Consider the following 18,115-nt stretch of genomic DNA (forward strand, 5'->3'; position numbering starts at 1 on the left):
GTGAATGTCCTGCCGAGGCCTTTCTTCTCCCACCCCCCCCCCCCCCCCGATTCTCTCTCCCATGCCACTGGCTGGACAGGGAAGTGAGTGAGCGGCTGCGTGGTGCTTAGTGGCTGGCTGGGGTTAAACCACAACAACCGTCTCAAAAGTTCTAATACCACACTATCATCCCCCAAATTACTCCACACTTATGTGCAGGGTTTTGATTTAAACTTTTAAATATAACAATACATACAGTTTTGAAACATCTTCAAAATGACGTTGGATGCTTTTCTGAAGGAACTGTATCACAGGGAGCAGCTTCACTGACCTTGAATGGAGAAAACATGCAATTTGCAGTGCAATTTATGCTTATATATGGAAATCTAGAACTTTTCTATACTCTCAAAATTTTAACAAGCATACATGTTAACTTTTCAACATGAACATTTTAAGATAATACTAAATGAACAAAAGCTCTTTGCTTTTAACTCTGCCCTCAATGATTATACTTAATACAAGTAATATATTGCCAGAAATAATTTTTTTCTGATGTCTAACTGCAGCTTGAAGAACTAATTCTGCTTGCTGTAGTGATGACAGTTCCTTCCAGGTACTAAAATGCTTCCTGAACAAGGAAGAGTTTGTTTTAAATCATCCTCTTCTACTTTAACAGCAACAAAAGGAGAAAATTTGTTCCAGTCATTTCAGTGACTAAACCATTAATACCCATGTTGAAGCAAGGAAAGAGTTACACAATGCACTGGTTTTTTTAACCTGCAGGACTCCTTCTCGGATTACCTCTCACTTAGCCTATTTTAAATTTGTAAATTTGCCTATTTTTGTTCCCCAAAGTCTATAAACTCTATACTATGGGTGGGCTGAATATAATTCATAGACCAGGCCCATGTAGTTGCAAAGAACTATGTAGGAAAGCAGAGTACTAACAAGCTAAGAGTGCATGCTATAACCACAAGCTAAGTCTATAAAAATGCAGTCAGTACCTGCACATTATGTTTTGGTTATATTTAATATGCATAATTATTTAAAAACACAATTGCCAAAATCCTACTATCACTCTTGAAATCTTTATGCATTTATAGGCTGAGAAAGCCATGCAAAGTTTTACCTGTAATATTTGAAAAATGTTTTTGCAATTTACCCTCAGAAATCCTATCATGCATTCCAATTCTATCATACACACTTGTTATAATGATAGAATCATTTAGGTTGGAAAAGACCTTTAAGATCAAGTCCAAACCATAACTTTTACTGTTAGTAAAGAAGCTGTAAAAATTAAGTAGTTTTAATTGTTGTGTATGCGTTATCTGGCATGTCAGTAAATGTTAAGTAAAAACGTTAAACTGACAGGTAAATAAATTTTAAAATGCTTGTCAGCGTTTTGACTTTCACAAGATCTCACCTTGTTTTCAGTTTCTGTCCATGCAGCATGAGCAACTTATGAGCCCAAATAAGATAGAACTCTAAATGACAAGATATCTCAAATGCAGAGGCCAGGAACTCCAATACTTTCTCCACGTACAGGTCTGGGAGTGATGAGCAGACAACATCAACTGTGCAAAAAGGAAAAAAAGCCCACAGGCATCAGAGTTGAATTACTATTTGGAGTAGCAAGAAAGCATGAAACATGAAAGCATAAGGGGAAGGAGAATAAAGCACCGTCTTGGCAACTATTTGATTTTTAATATTGAACTTCAGGGTACAGTACCACAGTCTCTCAGGAGGCAAATCTCTCCTCTTTGAGCCTTCCAATCACTACTGTATTTAAAAGCAAGAACTCAACTCCCTGCCCCCAACCAAGTTCTTCCTCGTAACAGAATACTCTCCCCACCAGCTCTCCTTCAGAACTTTTACTTCCACCCTTTCCTCCTCTTTCAGTGTAACTAGACTTTATTGAAGTTTCGTTACTTTTGACTTCATATGAATTTCTGTATTCAGTAGAACTAGTTACATGTAATAATCAGAGGCAATGCTTGAAAAGACAGCAAAGTCACCTGCTCAGAGTAAGTGTCTGAATGCTGTTAGCAACTGTGCAGCACAAAGCAGCATTATTTATTAAGCATTCAAAATAATCTCACACATAACTATGATGACCTCATTATATATAATCCTCTCTCAAAAATAACCAACTCCTGTTCTCTGCAGCCACCCCAACTGGCCTATGTAACATTCAACTGTGAAAAAAGTTTTCCGCTCTTGAAGAAACAGGCACACATTCATTCTGTTCACAGTGAATTACAATGCCTGAAATTTCCATGCCTCATGCTCTGCTCCTGAGGTTTTGGCATCTGCCTACTTACCCAGTCTTGCCTATGTACATGCAGTTTTGGTTAACTTCAGTAAAAGAGAACTAAGTTTTCCCAGACAGAGGCAAACACCATTATGCCAACACAGGTGCGCAAAAGATCATTTACCCTGACATGCATAATTATGGGGCTTGCTACCTAGGGAATAAGGTAAGAAAATCCTACAAAGCAGTTGGCTTGCAACACATCTGATTTCAGACTAGAGCATGTTTTGACTAGATATAAGGAATTTTTATTTGTTACACATGAAACACTAGAAGGAAATAAATACCTTTCAGTGGGGTAACAACAGTGAGCTAAAGCTAAGAAAATATACTTCAAAGTTAGTATGATGGAACTATTAATGGAGTTACAAAGTTAAGTAGAATACACTACTGAAAGTTTATTTTTAAGGTCATGTCTACCATATATAGCTAATGAATGGACACATTAGTTACCAAAATGATGAAAAGGGTGCTAAAGAATGATTTCAGTAAATAACCTCAAAGCTAAGTGACATCTTACCTATTCCTTTTGTTTCTGATGTCACAACTGTAAAAGCATCTGTCTCTTGTTTGAAAGAGCTTGGCACTTAACTAATAAGCTGTTTGGTTTGTGTGAACACAGACCTCTATAAGGACCATGTTTAAATTTGTTTAGAGGGATGGATTTAACAAACACTATAACTAAAGGACAAGATACCACCAAAATAATTTTATTGTTTTTAATATCTAGTTGGAATTTCCCATGTTGCAAGAGGTCTGTTGCCTCTTGTTGTATCATTGTGCAACCCCAAGTCTGGTTCTGCCTTCTTTCTAACATCCCATTAGGCACCTGAAGACAGTAAAAATATTCCCCTCCTCTTCTAATGACTGAACAAATGCAGCTCTCTTAAGCCTCTCCTCAGCTGTCATGCACTCTGGCCCTCCAATCATTTTCCAAGCCCTCCACCAGATGCTCCAGAGTATCAATGTCTTTCTTGTACTGTCGAGCCCAAACCTAGGCACAGCACTCCTGACATGGTCTCACAAGTGCTCAGTAGAGAAGACTAATCACTTTCCTCAAACTGCTGACTATATCCTTGATTGCACAGTCCAGTATCCAATAAACTGCCTTCATCACACAGGCATGCTGCTAACTCATGTTAAACTTGCTGTGCCACTCTAACATCAGCTGTTTCTGAGAACTGACATCCAAAAACTTCACCTGCATATCCAGACCTGATCAAATTCCATGTTGAAAAGTCACTAGATGAGCATGCAGTAGACTGGTAAAAGTAAAACATAAGTTAACACTAGAAAGTCTACTTTTTTTACAAAAGGCCACCCCTTCCTCTTTAGCCTTCAGCTACAGTATGAAGTCCTTAAATATCAATGTTATATCCCCCCCCGCCAAGAGCTAAACTCTGCCCTTTACAGCTCAACTTACTTGGCTTACACACCTCTGCTTACAGCTAGTTCAGCCAAATTTCATGGAAGATCCACTCACCTTCATTGCTAGGTACAGCCTCTATGACCTCCTGAATTAATTTCTTTTCGTTCAGCTTGAAGGCCATGATGATAGCCATAGTATACTCCTTCTGATGCAGTGTTTTGCGTATATTGCTGGGTGTGACATCAATATCCAGCTCAAAAGGATCAAAAATTAGCCCTGAGTCCAGTGAATAGATAAGAAGACCCTCTGTGGTGGTGGCTGCCCAACTTCGTCCTAGAAGAGAAGTAACAATATTTAAGAACAAAGCTGGGTTTTCTAGGATGGAAACAGAAGAGTAATGATAAACAGATGACTCTTCATTGTTTTCAAGAAGTGGATAAGACTGAAAGCCATGCATCATTGATGAACCTGTCAGCAATGACAATGCTTGTAAAAAATAGCAGCTGAAAGTGGTGTACACTTAAGTTTTCCAATTATCCACTGCACAGGAAACTAGACTACAAACCTAGCAGCACTGTGTAACACCTGGAGAGACCATCTCCAAGGCATTTGTACTTCATTATTACTCCTCCAATGCTCTACTCTTTTCCTTGCTTTATATGGAATAAAAAAAAACCCTACATTAATTGTCAATACTCACCTGTAGGAGAGAATCGCAGGCAAGTCACTCTTATTTCTGGTTTAAAGTGCCGATAACTCATGTCACCTAAAAGAGAAGTTTAGAAGTGATTTAATATATTCACCAAAAGTTCATGGTCTAACTATCAACTCTAACTATGCTGTTATCATTATGCTGAAGAATAATGCAGAACATGCCAAAATCTGGCAGAGTTAAAGACAGGGTAAGTAAGGGGCAGTCCATGTCGAAGAGATCCTACAGCTAAAGTGGTGGGACTGAATTTTGCTCTTTGAAAATTATATCAGGACTGCTAGGTTCCATAGTCAGGAGACCACGGTACCTCCTGTTTCTTCTTGTTTCTACTATGCAAAAGGGCCCACCTACACATCAGCTGAACACCTGCGTACCAGATCCCCATGGCTACAGAACATTCAGGTAATCCTAACTTTAAAACTGAGCTGAACAATTCAAACCCTTCTTATCTTGTATCGACTCTACATCAAAGGTTTTGATCCATATAAAACTAGTAACAAGACAGCAAAGCCAAAAGCCGTACCTGTTTTTACTCCAGGAAGAGGAATGGCAACACCATCTTCACCTCCAGCCCCTTCATCAATCAGAGCCATGCTGCCAAATTCGGTCATTTTTCTCCGATCCAAGTACTCCTAGAAAAACATGTAAGTTCACTGCACTGAATCTCCTCTCAAAACATCTGTATTCACTGAAAATCCTCCATACATTCAGGAGTTATCTAATGATTATTTCCTTGCACTTTCTTCCAAAAGCTTCTCCAAAATCATAGAGAAAACTGACAATTTCACAACAGTGGGCAACAGTGTCTGACCACAGATGAGAATCAGGCTGCTTCAGTCTTAGAGGCCTCAGAACAGCACAACACAGTTTAGACTGTGGTTTCATATTATTATGATGTTGTTCTACTTAAGAGATGCACTGATTTCCCAGATGCAGGCCCACTCTTCTTCCCCTTCAGGTTCTATAACTGCACTGTGCTAATGTAAGGGCTGTGTAGCCAGGCAGCTATGCAAATGATGTTTTAGGGACCTCCCTGCCCTCAATTTTTAAATACCCATCCCCCTCCAGGATTCTTTTCCAGCTGGCTCACTTCTGGTATCCTTTTAAGGATGTTAAAAAGGGTTACTGGAATTTCTTCCTTCTGATGCTTTTCATTGTTCACTTTACTTTTAAATGAATTCAATTTTCCATTTAACAATATTCAGAACCTGAGTTTGTAAAGGTCAGTGATGTTCTTGTGTGTCCACAATAAAATCCTTCATTTCTTTGCTAACATAAACAACTGACACTCAGGGAAAGTTAGCTTAGTAGAAAATATTGATAATTTAAATCTTCTCTTCAACTTTAAGTTAGGTGCAACTGACTTCACTATGCTTAAGAGTTCTGCTCATTCAATACAAACACACGCAATCTGGCAAGACTTTAGTTACCAGAGTGTCAGGAATTAATTTTGTTTTCCGAGATGTATTTCCTTATCACTCTCCTGCACAAAATGAACCTGTCCTTAATGAAACATTCATGAACCCCACTTAATGAGATGTTATACCAAAACCACAGTCTTGTGGGGGTGCGGGAATGAAAAAACCTGACTCCTCTGGTCACGTACCTCCATTGCATCTAAAGAAAAGTTGCATGAGATTTCAAATTTTTTCATAAGAATCTGTTCCTTGACATTATATATACAGACAAATTTTGACAATCCACCTGCCAGAATAGACTGACCATCTGCTGAGTAACACAGAGTAGTAAAAGATCTAGTAAAGAAAAAGAGAAAGTAGTTAATTCCACTGCCACATCCGAGCTAAAACATAAGTACGGTATGAAGACACAGAATAACCATTCCATGGAAAAAATTGAGATCTTCGTTCACACAGTATGTACTTAACACACGAAATCATTTACCACAAACACGTACTTGGTGCTTTACTATGAATCATAAACAATTTAGAACATCAACAGCTTTTTGAAGTACTTCCATACTTCTGATTCTGAGTTGCAGCTCAATGAATGAGCTCTCAGCTACACCCTACACAACACTAAGGATGGTCAGAAGAGCTAGAGAAAAAGCAAAGTCATGGTATGTTTTAAAGCGATGGTTGAGAGCTCATCACCGAAAATTTTTTTTTTTTTTCTTTTTTCAGAAAGCCATTGTTTCCTTTTTTCATTTTGTTTTGAGTGGGAGCAATATGGAAAAAAAGAGGGGCTCAAGGGAAAAAGAGAAGAATGAAACATGACTCCTATATTACCCTTTTTGACAGCATACAAATTCAACTTGCCTTTAAACATTCCTTCACATGCATAGTAATGTGTAATAAAACCCACAGCATATTTACATTTAAAAAATGTAACAGTTTCTACACACTAATAATTACAAACTAGTACCTACATAACAAGATATCCACTTAAAAGCCTAACACCTTTAGCAAATGAACAGCTTGTCATGCGAAGCTTAGTATTATGCTGGCAACCCAAGTTTATAACTGATGAAAAAGAACACATGCTCAGAATGATGCTGATTGGTGGGTGATCACAGCAAAAGACAAAAAGGATCCATCCAGACGTCAAGTCAGGCAGTCTTTTGAAATCCAACATCAGAATCAAAATATTTGAACAGCAGATGCACTCTGAAATCTTCCCGTAAAAACCAAATGAAAAGAAACAATTCAAAAGCAAGCCAGTGTGGCACCCTCTTTTCACTGCAATCTCATCTACTTACTTTCCCTTGGCTGCTTGTTTGGCAGTTATTTTATCAAGCTCCTTCCTTCCCATCTGAAGATCATGCCTTCCCTCAATTGAGCCAGTTTGCACTGCATTTTCATGATCCCAAAATGTTATCTGTCCATTCAAAGCAGCAACTGCAAGCTCCTTGCCATCAGGACGGAAAGCAACAACAAGAACTGCAAAGAATTTAATTAACAGTTAAAAATGCAGTCAGATCTGTTTCTAAGAAAATACCCTATATTTTTCTAGGATCTCATCTCAACTACCAGAAAAAGCTTAAGAGTAACAAGTATGACTGTACTTTTTCTCTGGACAACATACAAATGTTTAGCTAATTGTAAAGCTAGAGCTAGTATTAAATAAAAAAGATTTCTTCTACTGTTAACTAAATACTGTAGAAAACTATCTGAACTTTTGTTTTTCTTTACCAAGAATGAGTCTGTATTTAACATGTTCTGTTGTTTATTCTTGAAATATTTCTGCTAATATATTTATATTTGATATAAGATGAAATAAAGGTTACCATCTGAGTTCAGTATTAGTGTCTCCTTAGTTCTCCAGCTGTCTAACATATCCCATAACTTGACAGTTTTATCCCAAGAACCACTAGCTAGAACACACTTCATTGGGTTAAAGGACAAACTGCTGATGGGGCCCTCATGACCTGATAAGACCTAACAAAAAAAGAAAAGATAGCATGGAATTAGGTGAAAGAAACTGAAATTCATGTAGTCTGCATTCAGTAAACTCTAAACATAGCAATGAAAACATGCCTAACTTGTCCACACATGCCTGAGGTCACTTTTGGAAATGTGGCATGATACGTACCAGTGATTCTCAACTTTTTATTTTCAGAAGTTTTAAAAAAAATTCACTGAAATGCTACCACTGCATAGGCACCTACAACCACTCTTATGCATGCACATAGACTCTTTACAGACCAAGACTTAGGGATACGGTGTACTTCCCCCCCCATCAGAACAATCAGACCAACTGTGAAAAAGCGAGTCATTGCTCTGACAATTTAGTATGTCCTGCAGCTGAAAACATTTAAGAAAAAACACTAATAAAAACTGTGAATAAGAGTAATATAGATTTTGATGGCACGGAGCTCCTACTCCTCTCAAAAGAAATCAAGGAAAGAAACTAAACTCAAAACTCTGGAGATCCACTCAAGTATATGCTGAGTTACTATAGTGATATATATTCAATAGCTATACCAGATTAAATGCATGAATTGCACATGTGCAAGATGTACAATAATGCTTAAGAATTGAAAATAGCAAATGCGTTTGATTTACTTGGAAGTACTGTGTCCCTCCTTTATTATATCTACTCTGAAGAGAAGGCATTTCAAAGTAGCAGCAAGACAGCGGGGATTTAATAGTTTTCTTACCCTACATTACAAAAACCTTCTACACAAAAAATGATGTCCCTACTCTGCTCCAGCAAAACTGTCCACAAAATCTGTATTGATCTTAGGACAGTACCTACAATTTCTTCATTACCTGCAGAAAGTATGTAGAAGAGAACATCTCTGAACAACTGCTGGAGGAAAGACTCTCATGCCCATGTGTTAGCCCCGCAATATTGGTGTTACTTCATCAGCTAGCAAGAGCTCCCTACTCAAAAACTCTAAAAAACTGTTTCCCACACAAATCCAACATAGCCTCCATGCAATAAATAAAAAATTGCTGAGAGTAACATAGTGTAGCTCCAGTTCTTGAATATAAACACAATAAAGCACATCATGTTATATTAAAACCCTCCCACTAATCCCAAAGTGACTTAGTATCATCACGATCTATATTATGTGTTAAATTCAAGCCCTCCAGCATTGTAAGTCCTTACATCTAGCAGCCTCCCACTCTGCATTGACCAGATGAATATTTCAAAGGAATCCTGAGAACCAGCTGACACGATCTCGCCACTGGAGTCCACAGCTAAACAAGAGAACTGACTTGGTCGTGGAGATGTAAAGGTACGGAAATTGCGGTATCTGTTGTAAATGTCAAAATAAATTATGAGAACGTTTTAGGTAGATTTAAACGTATGTTTTACAAACATACTGAAAAAAGGATTTCATTTTACTTGTAAAGTCTTTTAAGCTAGCTACAGGAAAAATATTCTTTGTATAAAATTAGATGCAACACTTCAGCATGATTCAAAGACTCAAAAAAGGTATTAACAACTCTGCAGAAATAGCAACCAAAAATACTCAAACAGAAGAGCTTTCTTCAATTACACAGCATATATCCATTCTTTAGAAAACATGGGCTTGTTTACATATCCAGCTCTGTACATAGTTGTATTATAATGGCTCAACCACTAAAACTATGGCAAACATTCCGTTAGACAGGTGCCATTTCCCCATTTGAGTAGTAGAGCCAGACAACGATCTTACTGGATTTCCAGCTTCTCTGAGAAAAGTTATTCCAGAATTTTCTTCACAGAAACTGGATGGAATGAAAGGTTTGCTAAATGCTATCCAAATTTGAACCAAAAATCAATAAAGCAGTACTCACATTTGTGCAACTTCAACTTGAAACAAACCATCAGCAGTTTGCTGTATTTTGGGAGAAGAAAGCTGAAGACTAAATAAGACACAAAAGCTTTTCATAAAGAGTTACCTGTGTAGATCAAAGGCACGCACTGTTCCATCTAGGGAAGCACTCAAAATGACATAACCATTGGAAGTAAAAGTTACAGCAGTTACACCACTGGTATGTTCTGTAAAAGTGACAAAACAAAAGCTGCTTGAAGTGTTCCACACTTTCACCTGCAAGAAAGACAAGAAAAGGATTCTTAGAATCTCCATCATCAGTTCAGAGAGAAAGTAAGGGTAATGCAGTAAAAGAGTACAGAAAAATTAGTCCTAGAACTCTGCAATAGCATAAAGGACTTTCGATACCATCAGTAAGGAATTCTATGCAAGTGAGGCAAACAGGCCACAGCTTATCATTAAACCCCTAAAGAGACATATACAACACGAAAATCTACGTGGAGAAAGACAAAAAAATTTTGAAACAAAGTTAATTTTCAAGGAAAGCTATAGCATTTGGTGAGTATCTTGGGCTCCCAAGCTTTGTACTGTCCACAGGTAAGACAAGTGTCAAACTCAAAACCAACTGTGAAGCCATTCCAGAAGTTACAGCTGAGATATTTCAATCTTTTTTTTTCCCCGAACAAAAATGTTATGCGTTTAGCTATCTGCAGTTCAAGACTGCTGGGGTTTGGTTAATTTTGAATCCGAGTATCAAAAAGCATGAAGTGGCAGGTCTTTTTCTGACATTCAGAAGTTTTGATAGGAAATAAGATACTATCTTTGTCCCATTTACATGCCAATAGACCATGGGATTACTCTACAAAAGATCTTAAAAAAAAAAAAGGTACATGTACACATAGCCTATCATTTCAATACAAGTCATCCACAAGAAGCTAATTTTTCTTTTAAATAACAAGCTTCTGCAATGTTCCATTTCAGAAAAATCTGTTTAGGAATTGCCCTTTTATAAGTAACTTGAAATTAATTACACATCAAACCCAATTATTAAAAGGGCATGAATTTGGGTGACTGAAGTTCATTCATGCCAAAATATCATAGAACCACCACAAGCATACATAAATTAACATCTGATGAATTACATCTTTTTGTGTTTATGGTGACTGCATCTATAAGAATTAAAAAATCATCTGCTAAAAAGCATAAGTGATGCAATTTGCAGAGGATACCAGCAATAATAAATCAAAATATATACGCTGTAAAAAAATATGTATCAGTTACAGTAACAGATCTTTCCACATAAAATGGAAGTTGAAGCTGCTTACTATGCTATTAAGACTTAAGTTCATATTTCAGTAATATTGCCCCACTTACTTTCCCATCCTCCCCGCCAGTTACTATGTATTGTCCATCTGGAGAATATGCTAATGAAACCATGCTGTTGAAATGTCCTTGCTGCTTCAGCACATAGGACTCGCTTTGCCATTCCCACACCAGGAGCTGACCCAAACCTGTAAACGCATGAGAAGGATTATGAATACAATGACCCTGCAAATGCAAGCCACAAAACACATTAATTGCAAGCAACGTAAAAAAAAAAAGGGTCGATGCAGACAGGTTGCGCTATGCATCTATCAATCCTAATAAAAGCCCTTTCCCTTTTATAAGTTCAAGGCAACTTTCCTCAAAAAGCAGGAGCTGTTACTTGGATTAACATTCTTAATACTACAACAGCAATGCTATCAACCAGCTGATAAATGAGCTGGAAAGAAAAGCAGGACTGCATACAAAAGTATAATCTTGGTTATACGTTTATGATTATGGACTGGGTGGGAACATTGGAATATCCAGGCAGCTTTGTAAAATGGCATGTGCAACAAGTGGCAAAGGAAGAGAGACTGGGCCCAGAATGAAAGCATATTGTAAACTACAAGGCATATGGGCTTTATCCTAATTCTGCTAGAGTTTTCATATATGAAACACATTTTCCTCCTTCGTCAACAAAGTATTTTCCGGAATCATAAGAATTCTGTGAGAAGAAATTTATTAGGGATACTTGCTTTACTGTATCTAGACACTACAGAGATGAGACTATAAATTATTAACAAAACTTTAACATTTGGATTTGAGACGAGTAAGAGGAATTTGGGCTTGCATGCCCACAACATTCCTCATTTTTCCATGAATACAGACTAAAAAAAAAATTTACAAACCTGAACAACCAAAGGCAATCCAGTCACCAGTACAGTTGATAGAAATAGAAGCTATCCTTTGGTCTGAAATACTGAAGTAAGAGAATTACCCAATAAACAAACTTGAGTTTTCACGCCTTGTGTGATAGAACTTCAAATCTAGGGTTTATTACGTCTGTTCAAGCAAGTTCTTTGACTACTTTACTGAACTTCACTGTAACGCCAAAAGCCCCATACAAATTCTTTCCTTTACTATACTCAAAAACATGAGACAAACTGCCTTATTTGGAATGAAGACAAAGAGTATCTACATCCCAAAGAAAGATGTACTTGCCAGTACAGAGCAAAACTCCCCACATTCAAGAAAAAAAAAAAAGTTTTCTTTTCTGCAGGGAAATTATGCCTTCTTTAGCTAGTATCATACAGGGATGGAAAAGAATTATGGTTTTATTTTTCAACCTAGAGACAGTTTACACATAATTTTACATATGTAGAACTTTTTTTTCAGGTATTGTCTTTATTTTCTAAAAAGAAACTGAAAACAAAGTCCAAAGCATTGAAGAAATTTACAGACTAACTAACTAACTACTCAGGAGTTCTTCATGCAGACCTCACTTTTCCATAATAAGCTATGGAATGGAGTTGCATGGTATTTATTACATGAGCCTAACTATGATTCTGCCTTCCCAGAAATTACCATACTAAATAGATACTCATGTTTTAAGATTTTTGTGTTGATTATTCAGCCTTCACTACTAAACTTAGTGTGTTTTCAAACAAACAATGCCCCCCCCCCCCCACCAAACCAAAAATACAACCCCACACCTCACCTCAAGGAGTGGATCAGGTTGAACTCTGGAAGCTCATGGAGGTGAAAGATTCCAGAGGCAAAGCCAGTGACTAAAAGGTGTGTTTTCTTGTGATAGGCTGCAGATGTCAGGTTATTAAAATCTCCTTCTTTATTGAAAAAATACCTGGCATCAAAGAAATAAGCAGCAAACAATGTGAAAGAAAAGTATGCTGTTATAGCTGCTTTCCAGTATAGGGCAAATATTTTGATCAAGGTATCCTACAACAAAACTAAAAAGCAGTAGTTCCAGAAATTGCTAAATATATGTGCTTTACATAGCTAGTGAAAGCTAATTCTTTTCCTCAATGTTTACAGCTGCTGCAGTAATCTGGTTATCAGAAGTGACACCTGATCACATGCAATGAAAGGGACTAAAAGTTAACCTCAGAAGAACTGCACTGTGCATTTCTTTTTGATCACCTAATGCCAATATGGATGGCTCTCATGAATTCACTGGTTATCCTTCTATATGTGAGTCCTCTTACAGAGTAAGGAATTGAAGCAATAGTCGTAAATACTATATGCCTAGTGAAGAAGGTTTTCTTAGCTTCTTTGTAGCTGTATCTCTTACTAGAATTAAACAGGTAAGTCCCACGTGATAGTCAATTAAAAGAGCAGCTGAATATTATCCAACAGTTGTATACTCCAAATTCCTTCAATCTGGAAGCGATGTTCACTAAGGCTAATTCCAACCTGGGTTGGGGTAGAGTACTTTCTTTATACTTCCTTTACAGTCAGAGGCTGAGAACACAAGCCTAATGTCAGGTGTTCCCAATTGGCCCCTACACACATCCCATCTCTCCCTCACTCCACTAGAAGAGATTGCCTATGAACATTATCCTTCTTCAAGCAAAGCTAAATGCTGCGACTATCTTAAAACTGGATTATTCCTTGTGAGCCACATCTCCTTTGATGTGGACAGATAGGGAGATCCTTCAGGAAGGCATCTCCAAGTAGTTCACCAAAGAGGCTGACGAGCTATCTTTATCAAACGTTGCTGTCACCTCTTGAAGACAACCACTCTCTTCCTGCAAGAGCTCAAAGCCTCTAGACTTAAGAGGATACTGTACTAAAGACCTCATTACACTTTTTGAGTTTCAGACGATAACACATACACCGTAAGTCAGTATTTCTTATTAAAATTACACTGACTCATTATTCTGAAGGTGAAGGGTATTGCCCTTCATGTAGTCAAGATAAGACAAATGGGTGTTCTACTGAAACTATTTAAAATGGGATTTATAGTAGATTACTAAATTCTGGGCAGAGTTTTATACTGCTTCGAATGAGTGAAAAAGGGTGAAAAAAGCCCAATATAGTAAATCCCCATAACAACTCTATCTTTGGAAAACTGAAAATCACTTACTTTGCAACACGTGAATATTTAACCTTATCTCTAGTCTCACGTTCATTTGGATTGGCTTTTCCGTGAATTTCTTCACCCTTTGGCTCTTCAAGAAACTCTTCATCATTTTTTGCTGCACTCTTTTCCCTAGCTGCATCTTTAGGGGGCATAGGCTTCAAACCATCAAGCTCCGTATCACACTGCCACACACAGAGAGCTGCATCCTGGCTAATTGTGTACAGCTAGAACACAAACACACCAACATACGATTATCATGTAATACCTATGTTCTGTAGTCTGCTGTCTTGGTATGAATCTAGACTTGCAGAAGAGTTAGCAAGTCTGCACTCTATCATGAGGATAATACATTACTTAGTCCTCTAGAATTTGAAGTGCTTTGATTTGGAAAATTCACTTGTCCCGAGAACTGGTGATTTACTTTACCTGCCCTCAGATAATTTTTGAAAAGACCGAAGGCAATTTGTTTACCAGTTAGCACTACAGATAATTAATCTTTTCATATTTAAAACTGTAACTTTTGGGGGGAGCAATTTTAAATAACTTACTCTCCTTCTAAAGTTTACTTCTTCAAATGTTCATGGAATTGTAAACTCCCAATCGCAGCAGAGGAGTCGAGAGATATACTGCTCACATATTTTCTAAATTCTGAGATATTACCAAAATAATTAGCATCCTGTGAAAAATACCTGATCTACAGATCAGATTCTGCTTCAACTATTTTAATACTAAAATTCAAGAACATTATGTGATTATACATACATCTAGACTGTTCTCTTCAAAAAAGCAGGCTACTATTATATCCTTATGCCCTCCAAGCGAGTAGTAGATCAAGTTTGCCCATCGTTCTGCTCCAAACACCCATGTAGACATGTCCTTGCTCCCTACTGCAAAACATCTACAAAAGAAAAGGCAATTTGAATTAGAACTCTGGTTTGCAAAACTCTTCACTGACTGGAGAATCTGAGCAGAAAGATACACCAATCACCACCTTAAAAGTAATTTTACACACAAGAGAGTTGTAAACTGAGTTTGGCAACTCCAGCAAAGGTAGATGGGATTAAACACATTCAAAAGGTCAACCGTGGTCACATTCCTAAGATATGTTCCTTGTATGGATAACTAGACATTCTCAAGCAAGAATCCATTGTTGATCCATAATACATGCATATTTTATACTTTCTAGCCTGCCTAATTACAATTTTTTTAATTCAAGATAGAATGAGAAACAGAAGAGCCAAAAATAATTTTTAAAGCTAGTACAATACTTTAGAGCAAAAAAAATGGACTGTAACATGCACACGAATATTAACAATGTGAGCGGGTAGACAGTGCTTTAGTTTATTAACTCACTTGGAATCATCAGTCCAGTCAATACAAGTTGTTTCATCATATGGACCATAGTAAGTTTTGTCCAGAACAAACGCATTAAATTCTCGTGTCCTCCCAGGAGCATGGTACATAAGAGCAACATTGTCTTTTGTAATCACAAATTTCCTGTTGTATGGGGGGGAAAAGCATAATTGCACACAAAGCTGTTAAAGCAAACAATTGTTCAGTACAGACAGCAATACAATGAAACAAAACAATGTTAAAAACGTTTCCACGTTATTAAAGTGATAAATATGGATTGCTTTCGAATGCAAAACAAAAAGTTATTTGCAGACTGATATTATCCCCCAACTTACACATCATAAGACAGAAAACCTTCAGTAAAAATTATTTAAGTTGAATATTTATTCTCTAATTCTCAGAAAGGAAAGAAAAGTTCAAACATTCAAAACAGGATATTCTATTTCAACCTCTCTTCACCTCCATATATTGGCCACTTCCAGAAAAACAAATCATCTGCACCCCCTGTTACGCATATCCTTTAATCTGGTCCTGTTGCCAGTATAATTCTGTAACATAGAACTGCGATTCCAACTTCCAAGCAAAAACTCATTCAAGATCACTTTAAGTCAATCCAACTGAGGAATGCTGCCAAAAGGGGAACTTTGCACTTTTTCCTCTCACTGTTCTGATACTTCTAACATTTATGTCACCACACTTTGGATCTGTGACCATGCAGTTAAAATATAAGGGACATGAAAAGAAGCACTCAATTCAGAGAACTGCCTCTTTCAGTAGTACAGCTGTCTTAAGACTAACCCAAGTCAGCAGAGAAACTGCACCGCCACAAGTGCCATCATGCAACTTTGCAGCACTGACTGTCCCTCCCATGGGCTCTTTCACCTTACCTATGACACATAAGAACAGTTAAGACTCACAGCAAATCTTCTGTTTCTAAGAGTCCCACCATAGACAACATCTGTGACAGACAACTTTCCTGCCAGTATCTGTTTCCAAGGCTTTGCTTTAGCGCTTTTCTCTCCCTCTCAACTTTGCAGATGAAGTGACCCTGATCAGCTCTAAATCTCCCCTATGTTAATCAATAGGTATCATCCACAGATTAGTCAGAATGTCTTCATAATTACAACTAGCTTATGGGGTAATTTCTGTTGGTTTGTTCTAAAGCATGCACATTTTACTTACTTGCCATCAGGGGAAAAGCTGACACTGTGAACTGGCTTGTGAAAATAGAAGTGATGTATCACACATTTCCCGATCAAACTGACAAGCAAGGCAGCTCCCTCTGTAAAGGCAGAAAAAGAAAGATCATGGAAATAATCGAGTTCCCAAAGAAACCATAATGCTAGCAAGCTTAGTTTCTTTCCTTGGGGGGGGGGGGGGGAAGTACCTCCTCAGAAACTTTTAAAGTTCTGTAAATAAAGATATCTTCCCCAGAAATTCTAACATAATTTTTAAAGCAGAGCACTTCTAATTTGTGTTAAGGTTGAATATCTAGCAATACAGACCTTCCCCTCTTAAGGCTATATTTTTATTTCTTTCTTTTAGAAAACAAATGCCTCCTTTATGAAAGTACCTTCATCAATTAGAATGGCAAGACTTCCATCTGGAGAGAGCCCCACGCACACAATATTAAGCCGTGTAGCCAATGGGAATGTCTCACACTTATTACTGCAAGAAAAAGATAAAATGGTAAATTGGGTACAAGGATGCAGAAATAACAGTCATCTTTGGTATCAATGAAATACAGTCGGCTACCTACGCTAAAGCCGCAGAATCAACAGGTGTAAAACCCCCCAACGACTTTCTTTGGCTGTCACAACCCCAAAAACACCGTCTATGTAAGAGACGGGCTGCTGAGCAGAATACCGGCATAACGAGCATCAATCACAACTCTGGCCTAGAGGAAAAGGCAGATGACAGTCTAGGCCTTCCCACGTACAAGAGACAGTACAAGACAGAAGCACACAAGGAAACCATGCGACTACATCAAGTACAAACCTTTTTTCCTCCCCTCTTTGTTTCTAAAACACACCTTCACGTACGTCTTGCGCTATTCTCCCCCACAGACCAACGTACAGAAAATCTGCACTGCACAACACCTCGACACTTATTCTACCAGGCAGGCTTCCACCTTTTAACGCTAAGTCAGAAACTCTTCGGGATGTTTTGGAAAGCAAACCGCTCTGGAGACCCCCAGCCCACGCCAGCCGCGGCCCCACACGGCGCAGCACGTCACGCAGGACGGTGGGAGCCGGCGGGGCAGGGACCCCCCCGCCATGGGCAACGCGGACTTGGCTGTCACCCTGCCGCCCTCGGGTCGGGCTCCACAACCTCCTGAGAGCTTTACTTACCCCCCCCCCCAAATTAAAAAACCCCAACCAAACCGTGCTGGCAGTGCCAGGCCCTCCTACCCGCCCGGGCAGGGGCTGTCAGAGTGCTAGGCCGGCGGGCCTGAGGGGAGCCGAGGGGGGAGGCAGAGGCTGGGGCTCGCTTACTTCTTCAGGTCGAAGACGGAGATCCTGTTCCCGACGGGGCTGATGAGGGCGCTGCCATCGCGGGTGAAGCTGAGGTTCCCGCGGCGGTACACGGTGCCCAGCAGGCCGGAGAACTGCGAGGGGAGCAGGGGGAAGGAAAGAAGAAACCGGGGGGGGGCGGTTAAAGGAGCAGGGGAGGGGAGAGGAAGGCAGGGGCCGCCGTCCCACGCGGGCGGCTGCCGCCGGGCACTCACCCGGTACGCGAACTTCATGGCGGGGGGGGCGCCC

At 38.8% G+C, this 18,115-nt stretch overlaps 1 protein-coding gene across 1 annotated transcript in view; it reads right to left on the reverse strand.

The window, feature by feature from the left end:
• Positions 1-18,109, reverse strand: part of PWP2 (PWP2 periodic tryptophan protein homolog (yeast)) — a 19,092-nt gene extending 983 nt beyond the window's left edge. Inside the window, exons 1-20 of the mRNA XM_010580241.1 lie at positions 18,082-18,109; positions 17,849-17,961; positions 16,927-17,021; positions 16,536-16,635; positions 15,354-15,497; positions 14,763-14,898; positions 14,004-14,224; positions 12,618-12,761; positions 11,809-11,879; positions 10,970-11,106; positions 9,723-9,871; positions 8,944-9,091; positions 7,616-7,766; positions 7,088-7,268; positions 5,978-6,125; positions 4,895-5,003; positions 4,360-4,425; positions 3,774-3,992; positions 1,403-1,553; positions 236-310 (exon numbers count right to left, since the gene is read on the reverse strand). Coding sequence (XP_010578543.1) covers positions 236-310; positions 1,403-1,553; positions 3,774-3,992; positions 4,360-4,425; positions 4,895-5,003; positions 5,978-6,125; positions 7,088-7,268; positions 7,616-7,766; positions 8,944-9,091; positions 9,723-9,871; positions 10,970-11,106; positions 11,809-11,879; positions 12,618-12,761; positions 14,004-14,224; positions 14,763-14,898; positions 15,354-15,497; positions 16,536-16,635; positions 16,927-17,021; positions 17,849-17,961; positions 18,082-18,099 — 2,576 coding nt within the window. The 5' untranslated portion in view covers positions 18,100-18,109. The remainder of the gene's footprint in view (positions 1-235; positions 311-1,402; positions 1,554-3,773; positions 3,993-4,359; positions 4,426-4,894; positions 5,004-5,977; positions 6,126-7,087; positions 7,269-7,615; positions 7,767-8,943; positions 9,092-9,722; positions 9,872-10,969; positions 11,107-11,808; positions 11,880-12,617; positions 12,762-14,003; positions 14,225-14,762; positions 14,899-15,353; positions 15,498-16,535; positions 16,636-16,926; positions 17,022-17,848; positions 17,962-18,081) is intronic.
• Positions 18,110-18,115: the final 6 nt, after the last annotated feature.

Source organism: Haliaeetus leucocephalus, unplaced genomic scaffold (assembly GCF_000737465.1).
Source record: "Haliaeetus leucocephalus isolate CR32 unplaced genomic scaffold, Haliaeetus_leucocephalus-4.0 Scaffold702, whole genome shotgun sequence".
NCBI classification, from domain to species: domain Eukaryota; kingdom Metazoa; phylum Chordata; class Aves; order Accipitriformes; family Accipitridae; genus Haliaeetus; species Haliaeetus leucocephalus.